Genomic DNA, 16891 nt, shown 5'->3' on the forward strand with positions numbered 1-16891 from the left:
TACAAGTGACTTTTCCCTCTAACACTTCCTGACTAGAGGAAGCTCCCTATTGATTTTAATATTGGACTTAGGACAGAGGGACTGGACCCTTCCTGACTTTCTACCTTTACTATTACATGTAAGATGGGATAATAAATTAGCATCATACTTTTGATTGGTAATATTTATATATTTATATCTCTGGTAAATGAAATTTCAAAAATGTAACACTGTCCTAGAATACTGGGAACCTGCTGTTTTTTTTTTTTGTTTTTTTTTTAATTATTGTTTTTATTGTAATTTTGTCTTTTCCTTTGCTTGGCAAAAAACAAAATGGTATCTTTAGTGTTCTGTCGTTGACTACACCAGTATCCCAATCTTCTGATTATGTCTGAGTTTACTTGAATTTTCAAATTTTTTTTTAGTAATTCTTCACTGTACACTTAGTCAGTTAACAAAGTTGCCATCAACTGCAGAGCATTTGTACCAATATTGAAATTTAGACAAACAGGAGAATTCAACAAAAGTTTGTAGGACATAAGAGTGAAACAAAGGGAACTTGATAGGAAAGAGAAAACGTCTTGATAGTTGTCTAGATTTGAAAAGTGCCACTAGTCAGCCAGTCCAAAAGAAGAAAAAGTAAACAAGACATGGAAAAAGTGAACTGATTATGAAAAGAGACAATAATAACTCTTTTTTTATTATATTTTTCTTTGTTTTAAAGAAATGTTGAGCAAGAGCATTTTAACCAATTATCTAATATCATTTAATTAAAAGGGAGGTGTGGTATGGCTAAAGGGCAGAGTTAGAAATGGTAGCCTGCCCGCCTGCCCGAGACTGGCTTTTTTTCCCTACCCTGGTCTAGAAGTCAGTAGGACCCTTACTACATTCAAATTATATTAAATGATAATTGTTTGACAAAACAAATTTGCAAAGCCAAGATTTCTTTTCTGTGAAGGGATGGAATACTCCTAGAACACCAGGGCAATATTGCTATATCAGGTTAGCTTAATACTACAGACAATTAGTATTAGCATTAACACCATCTATAGCCTTTATTTCAAGCTAAAATACTCTTCAATATCAAAATGAAATACATTGGACACATAAAAAATCCCTTTTTCTATTTTAAAAAATGTTTTGAAAATATAGGTCATTCAGTCAATATATAGGAAATTTTGGTAAAATATAGGAATATAGGATCACTTGACACCCTGCTGTCCTGATGAAAACTTAGTAGCCCTGAAAATTTATGCAATAAAATGCCAATCAATTTTCCTTTTCAGATACTAATGCATTTTGATGTTTAAAATGTTAGAATGACAAAAAAGTATAATTTGATAAACCAATAGATGTTCTGTAATACGCATGATATGTTTTGTCACTTGATGAAAACACACTGCAACAAGTGCATATGTAATTGAGACACTACTGGTGACTTTAAAGAGCATTTCATTTTTTGCAGGTGGATTTTTGGTCTACAATGTAATTCAGCATGCAATCTAAAAGTTCTGCTTTAAGTAAATAAAAATTAAATTTTGATTTCATTTACTGTTACTTTATTTTTAAACAAATTGAAAAAGCCATTTACTGTCATTATCCTCAGACTCATCTCAGACAGCTGAACTGCATAGTCGACAATATAACTTTCCATGCAAGTTGTCGCAAATTTACTATTCGAAACTCTGTTTTAAAGCTTGGAACAATTAATCATTTTGGCTTAGATTGATCATACAATTAATTTTTTTCCTTCCAATCAAGGTCGCTTTTTGGGGGGAGGGAAGTCCATAAAATTGTCGTAAAGACACAACTTCTACAAATTTAACAAAAACAAAATCATTTTTTCCCTTTCCGTCAATATTTGTTTGATAAGTGTGATTGCTATTGGTTGATTCAATAAAAATCAGCCGATTGGATCTGAACTGACACATACAAGGGTTTACAGGGATTGAATTTCAGAATTTTTTCCACTAGCTAATTTAGCAAGTACTGAAAATTTACACTTGCTAAATATAAGTTTTTAGGCTATTTCTGGACTTTACCTATATTACATATAGAATTCCACTAGGAAATTTCAGCAAGTGAAAAAAGTTTCTACTATCAAAATTGAATTTCAACTTGCATTCAGTGAGTATTTCCCCTTAAATTTGATCCCTGGTTTACCATGCTCCCTGCAGAAATAGAGTCGAAACATGTGATAATGAAACGTTACTTGATTGCTTTGATTCTTAAGTTCCGTTACGAATGAGGTAATACCGAGAACTCGATACAAAAATAGAAAAGGGTAATCCCAATCACCTATAAAAATGTTGAAATTTAATATTTGGCCGCCCAATTGCAAAACAGGCAGTCTCGGGCGGTCTATAATTTCCAACTGTGTGTTAAGTGTAAATTTTTTTTGAAGTTCCTCAAATAAAGTCTTTCACTGACTATCAGTAATTCCATACAGAGAAAAATATCCTTGTCCATTTCCTGCTTACAATAAGTTGATTGTAAATAGTTAAATATTAGAATTTATAGTCATTTTTAAGGAAAAAAATATAAAACTTGAATATACATGATGTGTCAGGAAATCTTCAGAATGCAGGATTTTGCACCATTTAACCCAAAATCTCTGGCCATACCACCTGACAAGTGTTGGGTCTATAAAATCAGCTACATCTATGATAAATAAAAACTGCATATAAACTTGCCTTTGTTAAGTTGTTTCTTATTTCCAAGACCGTAGTCTGGAAAATATTGACAACTGATGACAACTTACAAAAGTTCAAAGTACAGTCAAACCTCGGTAGCTCAAACTCCAATGGACCACTGAAAAGTGTTCAAGTTATCGGAAGTTCGAGAAATTGAAGTTTGTATAATTTCAGATTTTTTTCATTGCCAGTCTTGAATTTGACTTTATTGCTAGAAATTGCTTACTCCCTACGATATTTTGTTAGTTAATGGATCTTTTTCATTCGCTTTCAGAAGATTATGTTGACTTGTGGACATCAAAAATGTTGTGTTTGCTTTTAAAAACATTCAGATTTCTAGTTCCTAAGTCAATAACTTGTTTTCATCTTATTTTGCTTTCATCATGCTGACTTCGGAACATTCTCGAACTTCAATCAGTACTATGTTAAGATCAAAACTACCTAATTAGTGATGGGTTACATTTTACCTGTAATTAACTTAAATGACACTGATTAATGATATGGTTTCAGTTTTTCACGCCTTTTATTACCTAAGCTGACAAAATGGATGACAGAGTTCGAGTTAGTGAGGGTTATTCTCTTAAGATTTATTACCGAACGGACCGACTAGTCATTTGGAGTGTTCAGAAAATTGAACTTCGAGAAATCTAGTTACTTATACTGATTATATAGGGGAAATTTTTGGTACTTTTGTGTTAGAAAAATCCCAGGTGTTCAAGCCATCCGAGTTCAATTAAGTGAACTTCTACTGTACTAAATCATGATATCTGATACACTTTACAGACATGTTTTCTCTGTGTATTACATTATAAACTACATTATTTAATTAGGTTTTACTATGATTACATGTACTTGCACAATGAAGACATGTGTAGTTAAAACTTACAGTAATTTACAGGCTTCCTGAAACTGGTTGACAGCAGTGGGAACTTCACCACACACAAGATTTCTTTTCCCTTGCGACAAAATCTTTGATGCTTCCGCAGTGGCATCCATTCTGTATAAAAAGCAATCTCATTTTAAATTTCATTGTAGTCAAAACATGTTTGTTTCCCCTCCCCATATGGTCTTAGAACAGGAAACAAAATCCATGAACAAATGTGTACATTCCAGGGTTTTCAATAAGAGCCGGCACCCGGCAAAATGTCGCCATTTCAAGACTGAAATCGCCAGTTCAAATGCTTAACCAATAAATATTTTTGAAGAAAATAAAATAAAACAGTTTTTAGTAACCTTTTGTTTCTTGGGTTGTTAGTTTCATAGATTTTACAAATAGATGTCTTTTTATAACCGACTGAACCATCACGTCTGTTGGGAGTGTTTACTTAAAATCGGAGTCACTTAAATGTTTTACTGCATATAAATACGTTATTCAATCATCCTGAATGATCCAGATTGTTAATGGCAAAATCAAGAGAGACATCGAAATAAAAACTGTTATCAATGGATAACATGAGAGACCAAATTGAAAAGTTTTAGTAGGCAATTTTTTGAACGTCAAAAATGAAATGAAATGAAATGAAAAGAACAAAAATCAATGATTTCTTTATCAGTAAAAGGACGAAATCAGTGGAACCATTAACAGGTAAGACTTAAGTTTTGTGAAGTTATTAGATTTCAAAGAAGGTTTGTATAGTCTCATGTTTATATAAATGAGGCCTGCCCAAGCTTGCCTTCTATGCCTTTTTTATAACGTAACAAGTATTTCATTATTTATTACCACCCTTTAACTCTTGGGGAGTGAAGGGGGTTGAAGAAAGTGCCTAGGCTATGAGGGGTGCTGCCCAATTTTTTTTAAAGTTTGGACCTTTTCCCTCCAGTTTGTACTGGGACTAGTAGTAGTCGACTAATAAAATATAGCTCTGGTTTTTCACTGCTTATTTGTTGTGGATGGGGCCAACAAAAAAGCCTATGATCAGGAGGAATGCTTTCCATTTTTTATTTTTAGTTGGACCTTTACCCACAAGTTTTACTGAAAAAGGAGGGAAGGTAAAAACCAAGGCTGGGGAACAGGCTCTCTTAATATTTTTCAGTAATATTTTCCCCTTTCTGATCATAAGCCCTCTTGCTGAAAAAAGAACCTATGTTAGGATGGGTCCTGCCTTAGTTTGATTTTTTTAATTTAACCGTTCTCAAATGGAAGCCTTGGTTAAAAGTGCTGACCTCAGTGCTAAGATGAGGATGGAAATTTTCCCTCTTCAGCATATATGTCCTTTCCCAGCCAGGTATGCATGTTTTTATTGAAATAGAACATGTGAGAATAATATTTTTTCTAAAAACTGAAATTGTCAGAATTTGCAGGTGATATATATGTAAGTCAAATACAAAAATGAATAATAATAATCTACCACTTTCAAGTGTAGAATGGTGCATCATATTGCCGCATAAAATTATGTTTTTATATTCTCATTCCTCTCCTATAATTTAATGTTTATTTTCACATTTAAATTTATTTTAAATCTTACAAATACTATATTGACTTGATTAAAATCAACATGAAATAAAATTTGAAATCCTTGTTCTCTTTATGTTTTTGTGGAATTACATGAGACAAGCTAGAAAATCTGTTAAAACTCCCATCTAAGACAAATGTAGTCCAGATAATCATGAGGACCACTTGTGTATTTTTTTTTAAATCTGACAATAATGCAGGGAGGCAACCAAGTAAAATAAATATTGACCTCCCTAGATGGCATAATTACATGTATTTGGACTAAACCTATACATACAAGGTACAGGTAGATGCCCCAAAAACCTGGCGTGTGGGCTGGAACCCAGTAGCAGACTTCAACCTCTAGATTACAAGTCCTGCACCTAAAATTCTCAGTCACCACTACTCTACTTATTACATGCTTCTAAATGCTTAGCTACATGAACAATGAATAAAACTGAAGTGGATCAACAGTGTTTTTGTTACACTTTTATAGCAGCAGAATTTTGGCTGTTTCCCCTGAAGTCTTTTCCTAAAATATTGAGAAAGATTTTCCCAAAGAAAGAAAAATTCCCAACTGTTAAGCGTAGTTTATTCAAAATCAGGTAAATAAGCCAGTAAATGTTCCTCAATACATTAATTCTACATCCTGATGCATTGTTTACTTCAATTCAGGAAGTAGAAAAGGAGGATGTAAATGTCTAATTGTAAATGCTGGATCGGCGTCAGTTCATAATCCGGATTGGGGCTTGAGGCATTTCTTTCCCCTTTACAAATTTCCTCTTTGTTTACTTTGGAAATGTCGCACAACTCGAAATGTTATACCAAAAAACTTACGAAGAAAGATGCCAAAGATGTCCAAAAGATTAACACCTTGTTCAAAAGGATGGTTAGCACGACTAGTGAAAGCGCTACTAGGGAAACTACAGATATTGAAACATCAAGTGATGATATAGGAATTGCAAATGATATTAAATAAAATCATTAAACATCTTGTCACTTGCAGTATATGAGTTATAACTAGTTTGGTTTCAATCTTCATTTAAAATATTTCCCCCAATTTATTAATTTTACGGCCAAAAAAAATCCCCACAAAAAGGGTTAAGGCTTCTTAGAAATAAGGGAACAAAATTGCTGATCAGTCACTCATAGTCATACGAAGAACAGAAGAAACCGTAATTTATGGTAGTTTGTGCAATTATGACAAGAAGTAAAGACATTGATACATTATTTATCTATTCACAATATGCTATGTATAAATTTGTTTTGAAATCATTCAATTAGTCTTTCAGTGACTATATCTCGAGGACTGGAAGTCTGTATTGACAATAACAATTCCATTTGGAGAAAAATGTCACATTACTAGACAAGGTAATTCAAGATTCGTATAAGCTTTAATCCATTAACGGACAACGACAGACCTGTCTTTTTCTGAAGATGCACTAGTGCTGGCTGATTCTACTTCTGTCTCAGGCATGTTGATGGTGTACTGTGGTTGCGGTGGGACTGTAAAGTGCGTGAATTATTTCGCGCCTTCTTCATAAAAAGGCCACTTACGTTGGTGTGAAATAATCTTGAATCCACAAAAATATTCAATACACATATGATTCTACTGTTTGGTTCTAAAAACTTACAAATTATAGTTTTAGTTAAAATCAATACTTACTATTGATTATAAGTTTAAGTAATTTTTTCTAGATTAAAACGCAGTTTTCAATGACGTAGCCGGTCTCTTTTTACAGCGGCCATATTGTGTCAACCTCGTGGGTCTTAGACGACCAAACTGTTAGTGTTTTTGTTTGATATTTAGCCCATTATTTTACTATACGTCCTACCAAATTATAACGAAACATTGGTTGGTGCCGCTAAAACTCTTTAACTTTATTGGCTATCATTGTAATTTGCAAGATCTTCGAATTACCTAGTCACTATCCTGAATTGTTGATTCAGAATAAACAACCCTATATATTAACATGTTAACAATACACAATGCGTGCAACACGGTGCCGTTTGAAATCAACTTAAAGAAATCAAGTGTCTCTTCGTGTAAAGAAGTAGCATAGATGATGAGGGTTACACTAAATCACGTTTTTCTTGAGTCAGTCTACACAATATTTATTGTTCAATTCACTAATTCAGGCAGTTGTCGTATTGACTTCAAATTAATGCTCTGCTGATTATCAAACAATTATCTGTCTCTTTTGTGTTTTGAACATGATTATTAATAACTCTTTGTTAATATCTATTTGAATGTATGTATTAGGCCATAAGTTCAGTGCTTGCCATTACTGGCTGTAGCCACTAGCCTGGGGCTAGTAAAAGTTAATTCGGGCTATTGAAATGATATGTACATTTCTTGTTTCAGGCTAGTTGAATCCCATTCAGTCCTCTATTGTTCTGGCTCTTTGTTGAGAATTTTGAAGGAAAGGACTGTAAATTGAAAAAAAATGTTTCAAATTGAAAGTTGTTAATCTTGTAGTCAATTGAAGTAACAAGATTTAATATAAAATACTGGTTCCCTACAATACGAATTAAAATGAATTTGCAGTTGGGCACATTGTACAATGTATGTTAGGCTCTACTCGTGCCTAGACAACTGCTTTAGACCAAATTCACAAAAATACAATCCGTGGATGAAACAGCAACTGTCATAGACATTCTGAGCTAAAGAGTGCACCGCTTCGGAAGCTAATGTAGGGAGACAGATATTCAAATATGCTTGTAAGGACCTGAACTACACAGTGCAAATTAATGTAGTTCTAATATTGTGTATTAAATACAATGCCTGTTCTTGCCTGGGTCCAGGGATGGGGGATTGGGCATTTGTTAGTTATGCATATCTTCATGTATGAAATAAACTACACAATGTACTAAAGAACACAGGTTTTATAGTTAATTATATTTGTTAACTTTAGTATTTCTTTTTCTAGAAAATAATGAATCCAGAAAAATTGAAGCAATTGCAAGAACAAGTCAGGATTGGAGGCAAGGTATGTTATGGGAATATTACAAACAATTACAGATAATACTATGTGTGATCAACTATTAGGGCAACTAGTTACTGCATGTGAACTCATAAAGTCATTGGTCCTATTGAACTGAGCCTATAATTACAACAAGGACTGACCCAGACTAAATGGCATTTACTGCTAAGACCAAAAATGGAATATATCTGTTTCCTGTTACCATAAGTTTTTGTGCCTACTCCAAACATTTCGCATGGCCACTTTAGGTCAAGTTCTGTTAAAGTTAAGATAGTTTCCTGATTAAGAAGTGTAAAATGTTTTTGAAAAATGAAATAATTTCCATACGTACCTACCCTATTTTTTCCTTGCTGGTAGCAGGAATAAAGATTATTACTTTAATTGGCCTAACATGCTGTAGTGAAAAATGCATAGACAATCTGTAACATTTCTATTGTTGAGTAGATTTATATTCAAAAGGAATAGTTGTTGGGAACTCCACGATAGAATGATTCTGAAAAAAAATTGTGTCCTTTAATTTTTAGAATTTAACAATGGATTTCACTTTACAATTTGAATTATCCAAAATCGATTTTTGTTTTATTAAAAATTGAATTCATGGGATTCTTTAATTTGCTGAATAATTCAAACTTTTGGCATGATTATATTTACTGATCTCCTTCTGTTCTGTTTGTGGGAAAAGACCTGTTGGAAATGACTTAGCTTTATGTTCAAATATACTCAATACTTTGCTATGTGCTTGGCTTACAATACTGTTAACATACTTATTTTCACGGATTCTATCAAGTGAGCATATTCACCGGTATCAAGTTTCATGGATTCAGAAAGTTTAGCTTTACACTGTGTTAAACAGGGATGGTTTTCTTCCATATTTTTTTTTTTTTTTTGCGGATTTCCACTATTTTAAATGTGGATTTTACCGTTACAATTCTTATTTTATTGTAAATTTACTTCCAATTTTGCCAATTTCCACTTTGTTTGTTGACCTCGTAAAGTCATCTCTGGTTAAAAATCAATTTCGCATGTACTATTTTTCCCTCGTTTCTGTCCATCAAGCAAAATAGCAAAGATAAGTACTTTTACAGTAAGTATTGAGGGTATTTGAACTTGCATTTGGTAACTTCATCTTTGCAGGGCACAGCCAGGAGGAAGAAGAAGGTTGTACATAGAACAGCAACCACAGATGGCAAGAAAGTTCAAACCACATTAAAGAAGTTGTCAGTCAGCAATATACCAGGAATTGAAGAAGTTAGTTCTGGCATCATTGGAATATTAATATTGAAGCAATAATCTTTAGCTTGTGTCTTACTGACTTATGATAGGTTCTATAAATTATATATAACAAAAACCTTTCTGGGAGAGTAATTGCAAAACTGTCATCCTGTATGTCTTTTCTTCATTTGGTCTATCCATATATCTTTTAAAAAAGAAACTTTTCCTAAACAAATTTAAGGAAGGGTTGGGAATAATAGATGTATGTAGTTGTGCACAAAGAAATACTACTATTGTCTGATGCCTTCAAACTTCAGAAATCATCATCTACCAATTTTTGTCATCAATTCTCAGAAATTGAAGTCAATATAGGTGCCAGAAAAAAATATTTGAAACAAAAACAAAAAATCTACTGATGAGTTAATATCTCTATCAAACCTTCAGTATAAACTTCATTCATGAAATACGCAAGATATACATTTGATATAGGCATGGTTTTAGTGCCCGTATTTTAAAACCATAAGTCACTTTTGCATATGCAAAATTATAGTACTACTCCAGAAAGAGCTGTTTTGTATTATCAGGGACTTAATTTACGTATATTGACCTTTGTCCTTTGAGGTTCTATTTACATTAACCTTGTAAAGAATACTAACCTAAATATAAATTTACTATTTTGCATTTTAATAAAAATGTGCACATTTTGTGTGCTAATTTCAGGTTAATATGATCAAAGAAGACGGAATGGTTATTCACTTTAACAACCCTAAAGTACAGGCATCACTAGCAGCTAATACATTTGCTATAACTGGTCAGGCAGAAAATAAACGTAAGTAAGCTTTAGAAGCCTAAATACTAGGTTCTTATGCAACAGGAGAAACTGTAAAAAATCCTTTGAATTTTATTTGAGCTGCTCTTAGCTGGGAAAAGGCCTGTAAATGTATAAAGTTGTAAATATGTGGGAAAATCCCTTGAAACAGAAGTTAGAAGATTGATTAATTTCCTTGCGCCCAAATTATTTGTCCCTTCATTTTAATACCCTGAATACCGTAATTTGGTTTGTACAATATGCATTTATGTATTGTGCGCAGTAGAAATTTGAAGGTCGAAAAGTGTGAAAAACAGTTTTTTAGACTTGGATTGCAGTAAAATTTTGTAAGACAAAAGATCAATATTTTGCTCTTGATTGGTCAATTTGTTTACCTTAATGCGGTATGTGAAGAAAAGAAACTAATATTCAGACTAAAACATGTAAAGATCAGTAGATAAATAAATTGGGTAATTTTAATTTCGAATTTTGTGAAAATGAACACAGGATGTATGTAATGGCTTATGAAACAAAATCAATAGTCTGGGAAAATCAGACATTTCTTGTTTTGTTCATGAACACATTTTAATTTGCATTGCCCTCTGTGCCATCATATTTAAAACTTATTTCTTGCAGTCAACTATTTGAAAGAATTACTTTATCTGTTTATAATAAAATATACACATGTTCTTTACCTACTATTATTTTAGAGATAGCTGAAATGTTACCTGGAATATTGAACCAACTAGGAGCTGAATCATTAAGTAGCTTGAAGAAACTTGCTTCTACAGTTGCTGGAGGTACTACTCATTAAATTTTTCAGAACATGCAACTACCTCTTGATATTTTAGTTTAAATGGATTCCCTGAATCTTGTGCTAATGTGAATAACAGACTTGATTTTTTTCCCACTTTACAGCAGAATTCTGCTTTTTCAAATCCTGATTTGACTAATAATTTTTTTTACTGTGTATTGACTTCCAATCTCTTAAAATCAGGAAAGGAGGGGATGTGCACTCTCATTTTTAGGCTGACAGAAAAGTGTCATTATACTCCCTGCAAATTAAGTTAACTTTGTGGCAGAGGGGAGGTATACAGGGTTTTTCCAGGATATAGAAAGCTTTAGTCACTTTTGCATGAGAAAATGAGAACCATTTTAATGATATATCTTTTAAAGTAGTAATTGTGTCTGGCATAAAGAAGATATTTCAGTATTGTTTGTTATTTACAGCACTCTGTAAAGACATAAAATAAAACTTAAATGTACATTGCTTATTTTTTTTCGCTATTATGCAAGTTAATGAAATGATCCTTATGATAAATACTACCAAATTCTTGTTAGGGTCGAATTGTCAGACAACTCCTTGTTAGAGTTATTCCCCTTGAAAGGCAAAAATTTAGGCAGGTGAGTGATTCAGGCTCCTGGGAGCCTCTTGTTATTGTCTACATCAGTGACATGTTATAAAAAAAAAAAGACAACAGCTGTTGTGTGTAATTTTATTTTAATTGAAGGGGTACTTAGTTACATGCACATTTTTTACTGTGTGTTGTGTTTTTCTGGTTTTACAGCAGCTGGTGATAACCGACCCTCCACTGAAGATATTGATGATGATGATGATGGTGTTCCAGGTAAATTATTAAATGATAGATTTGGATGTGTATTAACTGGATACGGATACTGTTATATCAATACTGTTTACTTGTTTTAAATTTGAAATCAACATGTAGTCTCTTTTCGGTAGAAGGTTTAAATTGCATTATACATATTCTGTAAGTTATATGTATTTATTATAGAATAACTAATTCTTCAAAACACTGAAGGGAAAAAAATTGCAAATGGAACATTGCAAGTAAAACTTGGAAAACAACAACAATTCTCTGCAGTTCTATATCTCATTCTGGATTTACTACATATCATTGTTAGCATATACACTCTGCTATACAAAATGTGAAAAAAAATGCACAGGCATGAGCACTACTCATTAGAAATCAAGGAAGCTTTTTCAGTGTACTGTGGATAAAGGGGTGGGGTTAAGCACTGAGTGTGGTAGAGATGTAAAGATCTGAAATAGCCAATATACTCTCTGCGGAGGAAAAACAATAGAAGTAACATAAGATGAATCTTCATATTCTTCTGTATAATATTTAAGTAACTATCATGCAATGGCACCTGTTCAAATTTTGTTGAGGTCTATTTCCGTGGAATTCTTTTGTATGTGGATGTTCAGCTGTCACAGGTTTATTTGATACAGTCTTCAGAGACTAATGAATAGACTTTACTGAAACTTTGTAGGATAGTAAGAATTCCTTTATGTTAACTTGCTGAACTTCTGTCTATGAGCTGTATTTGTGTTTTTGAAGAAAAAAGTATCCCAAAGTGCATCTTATAATCGAGAATTGTACTGAAACAAGTAAAGGAGAATCTTGAAGTAGATACCTATATAAATTATATTGTCTGATTCAATGTAATGACAAAATAGTTAATGTCAAAGATACAACAACTCCAGAACAAAAATGTTAAATTGAGGCCACCCATGGGTCTTCAATGAATAACAAGGAAATCCTTGCACCGCAGAGCAGGCTGCAGCTGGCCCCATAAGTATTATTAATATTATACACAGGTACAGTGAAATAGTTGCCCATATAAATATTCATGTTTATATATATTCTAGCAACTTAAAAGTAAATTGAAAGTGAAAACGAAACAAGACACACAGAAGCCAGAAATTCATGACTTGGGACAGGTGCAAAAAATGTGGTGGGGTAAAAGTTCTTTGGCGTGATCATAACCCTCCCCTTTTTTAAATCTGGCCACTGAAAAAAAAAATTTACACAATTAACACACCTAAAAGTTCGTTCAAAAAGATCAAACAGAAATAAGAAACTGATTATACATTACACACAGGACCACCGGCAGTTAACTAACATGCCAGCTCCAGACCAGTTTAAACTTACAAAAAGTAATGTTCTCATTGTATTTTAGTAAAAAGTAAAAGCATAAGATGATGCAGTAATGCAGCAGTTTTTAACTATTAATGATACATTTATTAAGATATGTGTAGAGTCATTTCAGTATTAATGTTAATATTCATTTTCTTTATTTTTGCAGACCTGGTGGAAAATTTTGATGAGACGTCTAAAGGAGAATAATTTTGGAATGAAGTTTTTCTCTCTTATTTTCATGTGTACACTTTGCTTCGAACATTATAATATAGTTTGTATGACAGTGTGTGATCGTTGGAAGACCCTGCCGCAAGACTACCTTGATGTGGTTGTCTTAACACTAATTTTTCTCATTGTTCACTTGGAATGGAGGCAACACAAACGCAATTGTCTTGTAAAACTGAGATATTGTTCATTCTTTCCTCGATTGCATGTGAAAGTAAACATTTTCTACAAAGTTCCTGTCATTATTTAATATTTATACTATGAATGGGGGTTGATGTGTGATGTTTCCGTACATAAATCAAATATCTTGTTTATGTTAAAACAATTTTAGTTTTTCATAAGTTAAAACACTTAAAATGAAGTATCTAAAGTTATATATAATGTCTAGAAAAGTATTCTGTATTCAATTATGCGGTGATGTCTTGTGGTTGCCCTGTAAATCCTTTCTAGCCAATTCTTCAATCATCTATTCTAGTGAAGTTCCTCTCATAAATATATCTAGTAGCTGACAATTTTTGAAGGATTCAGTATATATGTAGTACATCAACAGGTCTGTTAATCTTGGAGAGAAAAAAAGTTCTCAAAAATTCATTTTCATAATTATAGTACTTTTAAACTGCAGATCCTTTATATAGTCAGTAAATTTCATTGAGATCAGAAGGTAGTTGCATTACCTAATTTCTGAGCATGTGTTTTATATTAAAATAAAGAACAAAACATCTATGTAATGAATGATTCAACATAATACTCTTTACTGTCTAACATGAAATTGAAATGACAAAAATAATAGTTTTCATAAACTGTTGATATTTAAGTACATATACAGGAATGAAAATATTTACATTTGCTGTCAATAAAGGTTGAATGCTATTGGCCATCACAAGATGGAATTGAAATTTGTCATCAAAGAGAATACTTTACTACACAAGAGTTAAGACTGCAATTTTGCTAAGCTTGATTCTATAAAACATTCAAGAAGACAAAACATTAATCTGGTTAACACAGTTTCATTGTTAAGCTAAACTACTTGTAGAAATAGTCCATGCCTCCTTAGAAGACCACAAATTACATGACCTTGTTTATTAATCACTAAAAAAAATTGACTCCCATTAAGCTAATTCAAAGAGAAATTGTTACATGTTTGGTATGTTGCATCGTCACTACATTGTCTTGAATTTTTTACACTCATCTTTGAAAATGGGTGTCATTACAGTACACCAGATTCCATTTGTCGTTCACACTTGGCATTTAATTAAAAAATGTCTCCAATTTTTTTGTGAAACTTAGGTGAATTGTTTCTTTTGATTGATGTGAGCTCTCAATTTTTTTTTTATTGATTTCCAATTTTTTTCGTTTTTGAGTTCTGGGACTTTTTTTCTGCATTGCCAAAGGCGGAAGCAAGTCTAGAAGTTTGGTCACACTATGCCCATCCGTAGCACTTCAGCATGTCACTGCAACTCTGAAACTACTCAACAGAAAATCCTGAAAGTTGGTATGCTGCAAGAACACCATGTGTAGTTATTCAAGTTATCGGGAAATTTTTATTCGTTTACCCCATGCCCGATTTAGCTTTATCAACCTGTTAAGGAGATACATGTACATGTATATGCAAAAAAACTGTCTGACCCCTATGTTCTATTTTTAGTAACAGTGGCCATGTTTTCTAAAGATAACAAATCCCCACTTTAATTCTATGGAGAATACCCTAGGGAACATTCGTACCAAGTTGATTTCTAATTGGTTCAGAAGTTTCATAGAAGAGTTGTGAAAAATTGTAAGCGACAGCGGACGCCAAGTGATGGCAATAGCTCGCATGGCCTTCGGTTAAAAATGGAGAGGGATTTCCCGTATTAGCGAAATAACCGGAAAATGCTGCAAACAATTTTTTGGAAGTGTATTGTACCCCTGTAAACGAAGTTCTGGGGTATATAGGTTTCACACTGTCTGTCTGTCCAAACTATTTTCTGAGCAGCTTGCAGCATTATGAAACTTCGTGGGATGTAATGTAACCACATGTATATGTGCGTACTGTCTGAAATTTATGTTTGGACAAAAAATGTTTGAATGGTGGCTGTTGAATAGAGGCATTATTTTTTCAGCGAAACGTGGTATCGTGCGCTGTCCATAACTCCTTAACGACTTACAGGATTATGACACTTAATGGGATGTTATATTACCATGTGGAGATGTGTCTATTGTCAGAGATTAATGTTTGGACAAAAATTGTAGAAATGATGGCTGTTTGAATTAGCACATTTTTTCTGCAAAATTTTGGTGTTAGATTACCAAGTGGAGATGTGCATATTGTCAGGAGTAATCGTATTCTGTTATTGTATCGTCAACAACAAAAAATGCTGTGGTTGCTGTTTGAATTTGGGTGTTTTAGAGTGATCAAGGGAACCAAGGTCCTAGCAGTAATCAAAAGAATGTAATCCAGGGATAAAGACCAGACATACACAACGAAGAACATAAAGTAACTGAAATAATACATACAAAGTAACAAAAGCAAATGAGCAACTCGGGACTCCACTAAAAACCTGGAGCATGGACCAGGTGCACAGGTAGGGTCAGCGTCCTCTGCTTTTTTTTTTTTAGAAACACCCACCGGGTTGCTCAGAAAAAGTCGTCCCGGGTAGTCTAAAGAGGAGAAGAAAACACGTTGAACAAATAATTTTTCATGGCGAAGATGGATACACCGTAATAATCCACGAGTTCATGATGACGACCATAAAACTTAAATAGTGATGACTTCAATCTTGTAGCAACATATCACTGTCCCAGAAGCCTACTTGTTAGAAGTCTAACGCTATATAAAAAGTCTGCGTAATTTCGGCAAGCTGTGGCATAACGTATGAGTTGTGATATAAAAACTCCAATGGTGTGTTGCCACAGATGCAAGGAAAGTTGACAATGCGGAATGAAAAGTCATCGTGTTTTTCGTATAGTTTGGTCAATAGTAATCCCTTACGATCTAAGTGTAGGTCAAGATATGATACTAACTTCACAGTGTCGGTATCATCCTTTATCTCAAGTTCTTCTGGGTAGATACGATGTATAAAATCCCCGAAACTAGGATTGTTTAACGATAATGCGTCATCTACATAGCGGAAACTTAGATTAAAGGATCTAGCTAAACGATGTTCCTTCTTCTGGATCAGATTAGCTATTAAGTCAGCCTCGTTATAGTGAAGGAATGGACCACCAAGTAAAGGAGCATAACTTGTTCCCATTGGAATGCCGTTTGTTGAAATCGCGTCCACCATACTGGACAAAAAAGTTGTCGATAAAAAATTCCAGTATTGTGAAAACATCCTCGGTATATTTTGAAGATGATTTGGAGTTGTTTTTTTATGCGGAATCTCTACCAAGAACTACATATTAGTATCTAGGTCTACCGTCTTTTTTTTTTAATAACATCGATGTATAATGTTCTTGAGTAGGAATATTAACTGAGTATTTGGAATAGAAGCATGACGAGTTGAAAAATCATAGGTTTAAATGCTATTGTATTCTGATAATAATCTTGAATTGAGGGTTTACAGAAGATCTTTCGAATTTTTCAGGATCCACATTGAATTAATACCACCACGGGAGCAACAAGTGTCGTGGTGAGATTG

At 33.2% G+C, this 16891-nt stretch overlaps 2 protein-coding genes across 8 annotated transcripts in view; one reads left to right on the plus strand and one right to left on the minus strand.

The window, feature by feature from the left end:
* LOC148630193 (protein HGV2-like) overlaps positions 1–6684 on the minus strand; it is a 28202-nt gene extending 21518 nt beyond the window's left edge. For 4 of the 6 annotated variants that reach the window (XM_088562738.1, XM_088562729.1, XM_088562721.1 and 1 more), the window contains exons 1-2: positions 6525–6683; positions 3559–3669 (exon numbers count right to left, since the gene is read on the minus strand). In XM_088562738.1, the coding sequence (XP_088418864.1) occupies positions 3559–3669; positions 6525–6580 (167 nt within the window). In that variant the 5' untranslated portion in view covers positions 6581–6683. Of the gene's footprint in view, positions 1–3558; positions 3670–6524 lie in introns of all 6 variants that reach the window. The other 2 variants (XM_088562747.1, XM_088562754.1) reach the window with 1 other exon arrangement.
* Positions 6685–6810: 126 nt separating this feature from the next.
* LOC148630194 (transcription factor BTF3 homolog 4-like) lies at positions 6811–13506 on the plus strand. 2 transcript variants are annotated; one of them, XM_088562768.1, is made up of 7 exons: positions 6811–6888; positions 8034–8093; positions 9222–9335; positions 10020–10128; positions 10818–10907; positions 11676–11735; positions 13216–13506. In XM_088562768.1, exons 2-7 carry the CDS (start codon positions 8040–8042, stop codon positions 13254–13256), a joined length of 468 nt encoding a protein of 155 aa, XP_088418894.1. In that variant the 5' UTR covers positions 6811–6888; positions 8034–8039; the 3' UTR covers positions 13257–13506. The 2 variants fall into 2 exon arrangements, with proteins under 2 accessions (XP_088418894.1, XP_088418884.1); XM_088562758.1 differs by having other exon boundaries at positions 10818–10906; positions 11666–11735.
* The last annotated feature ends 3385 nt before the right edge of the window (positions 13507–16891 follow it).

The sequence above is a fragment of the Perna viridis genome, chromosome 1 (assembly GCF_037379345.1).
Source record: "Perna viridis isolate PV_CMFRI_1.1 ecotype Kerala chromosome 1, ASM3737934v1, whole genome shotgun sequence".
In the NCBI taxonomy this organism is placed as follows: domain Eukaryota; kingdom Metazoa; phylum Mollusca; class Bivalvia; order Mytilida; family Mytilidae; genus Perna; species Perna viridis.

Coding starts and splice junctions, on each gene's coding strand:
- LOC148630194 (XM_088562758.1), top strand. CDS start 8,040: ATGAATCCAGAAAAATTGAAGCAATTGCAAGAACAAGTCAGGATTGGA. Junction 9,336..10,019: donor ATATACCAGGAATTGAAGAA/GTTAGTTCTGGC, acceptor TGCTAATTTCAG/GTTAATATGATCAAAGAAGA. Junction 11,736..13,215: donor TGATGATGATGGTGTTCCAG/GTAAATTATTAA, acceptor TTATTTTTGCAG/ACCTGGTGGAAAATTTTGAT.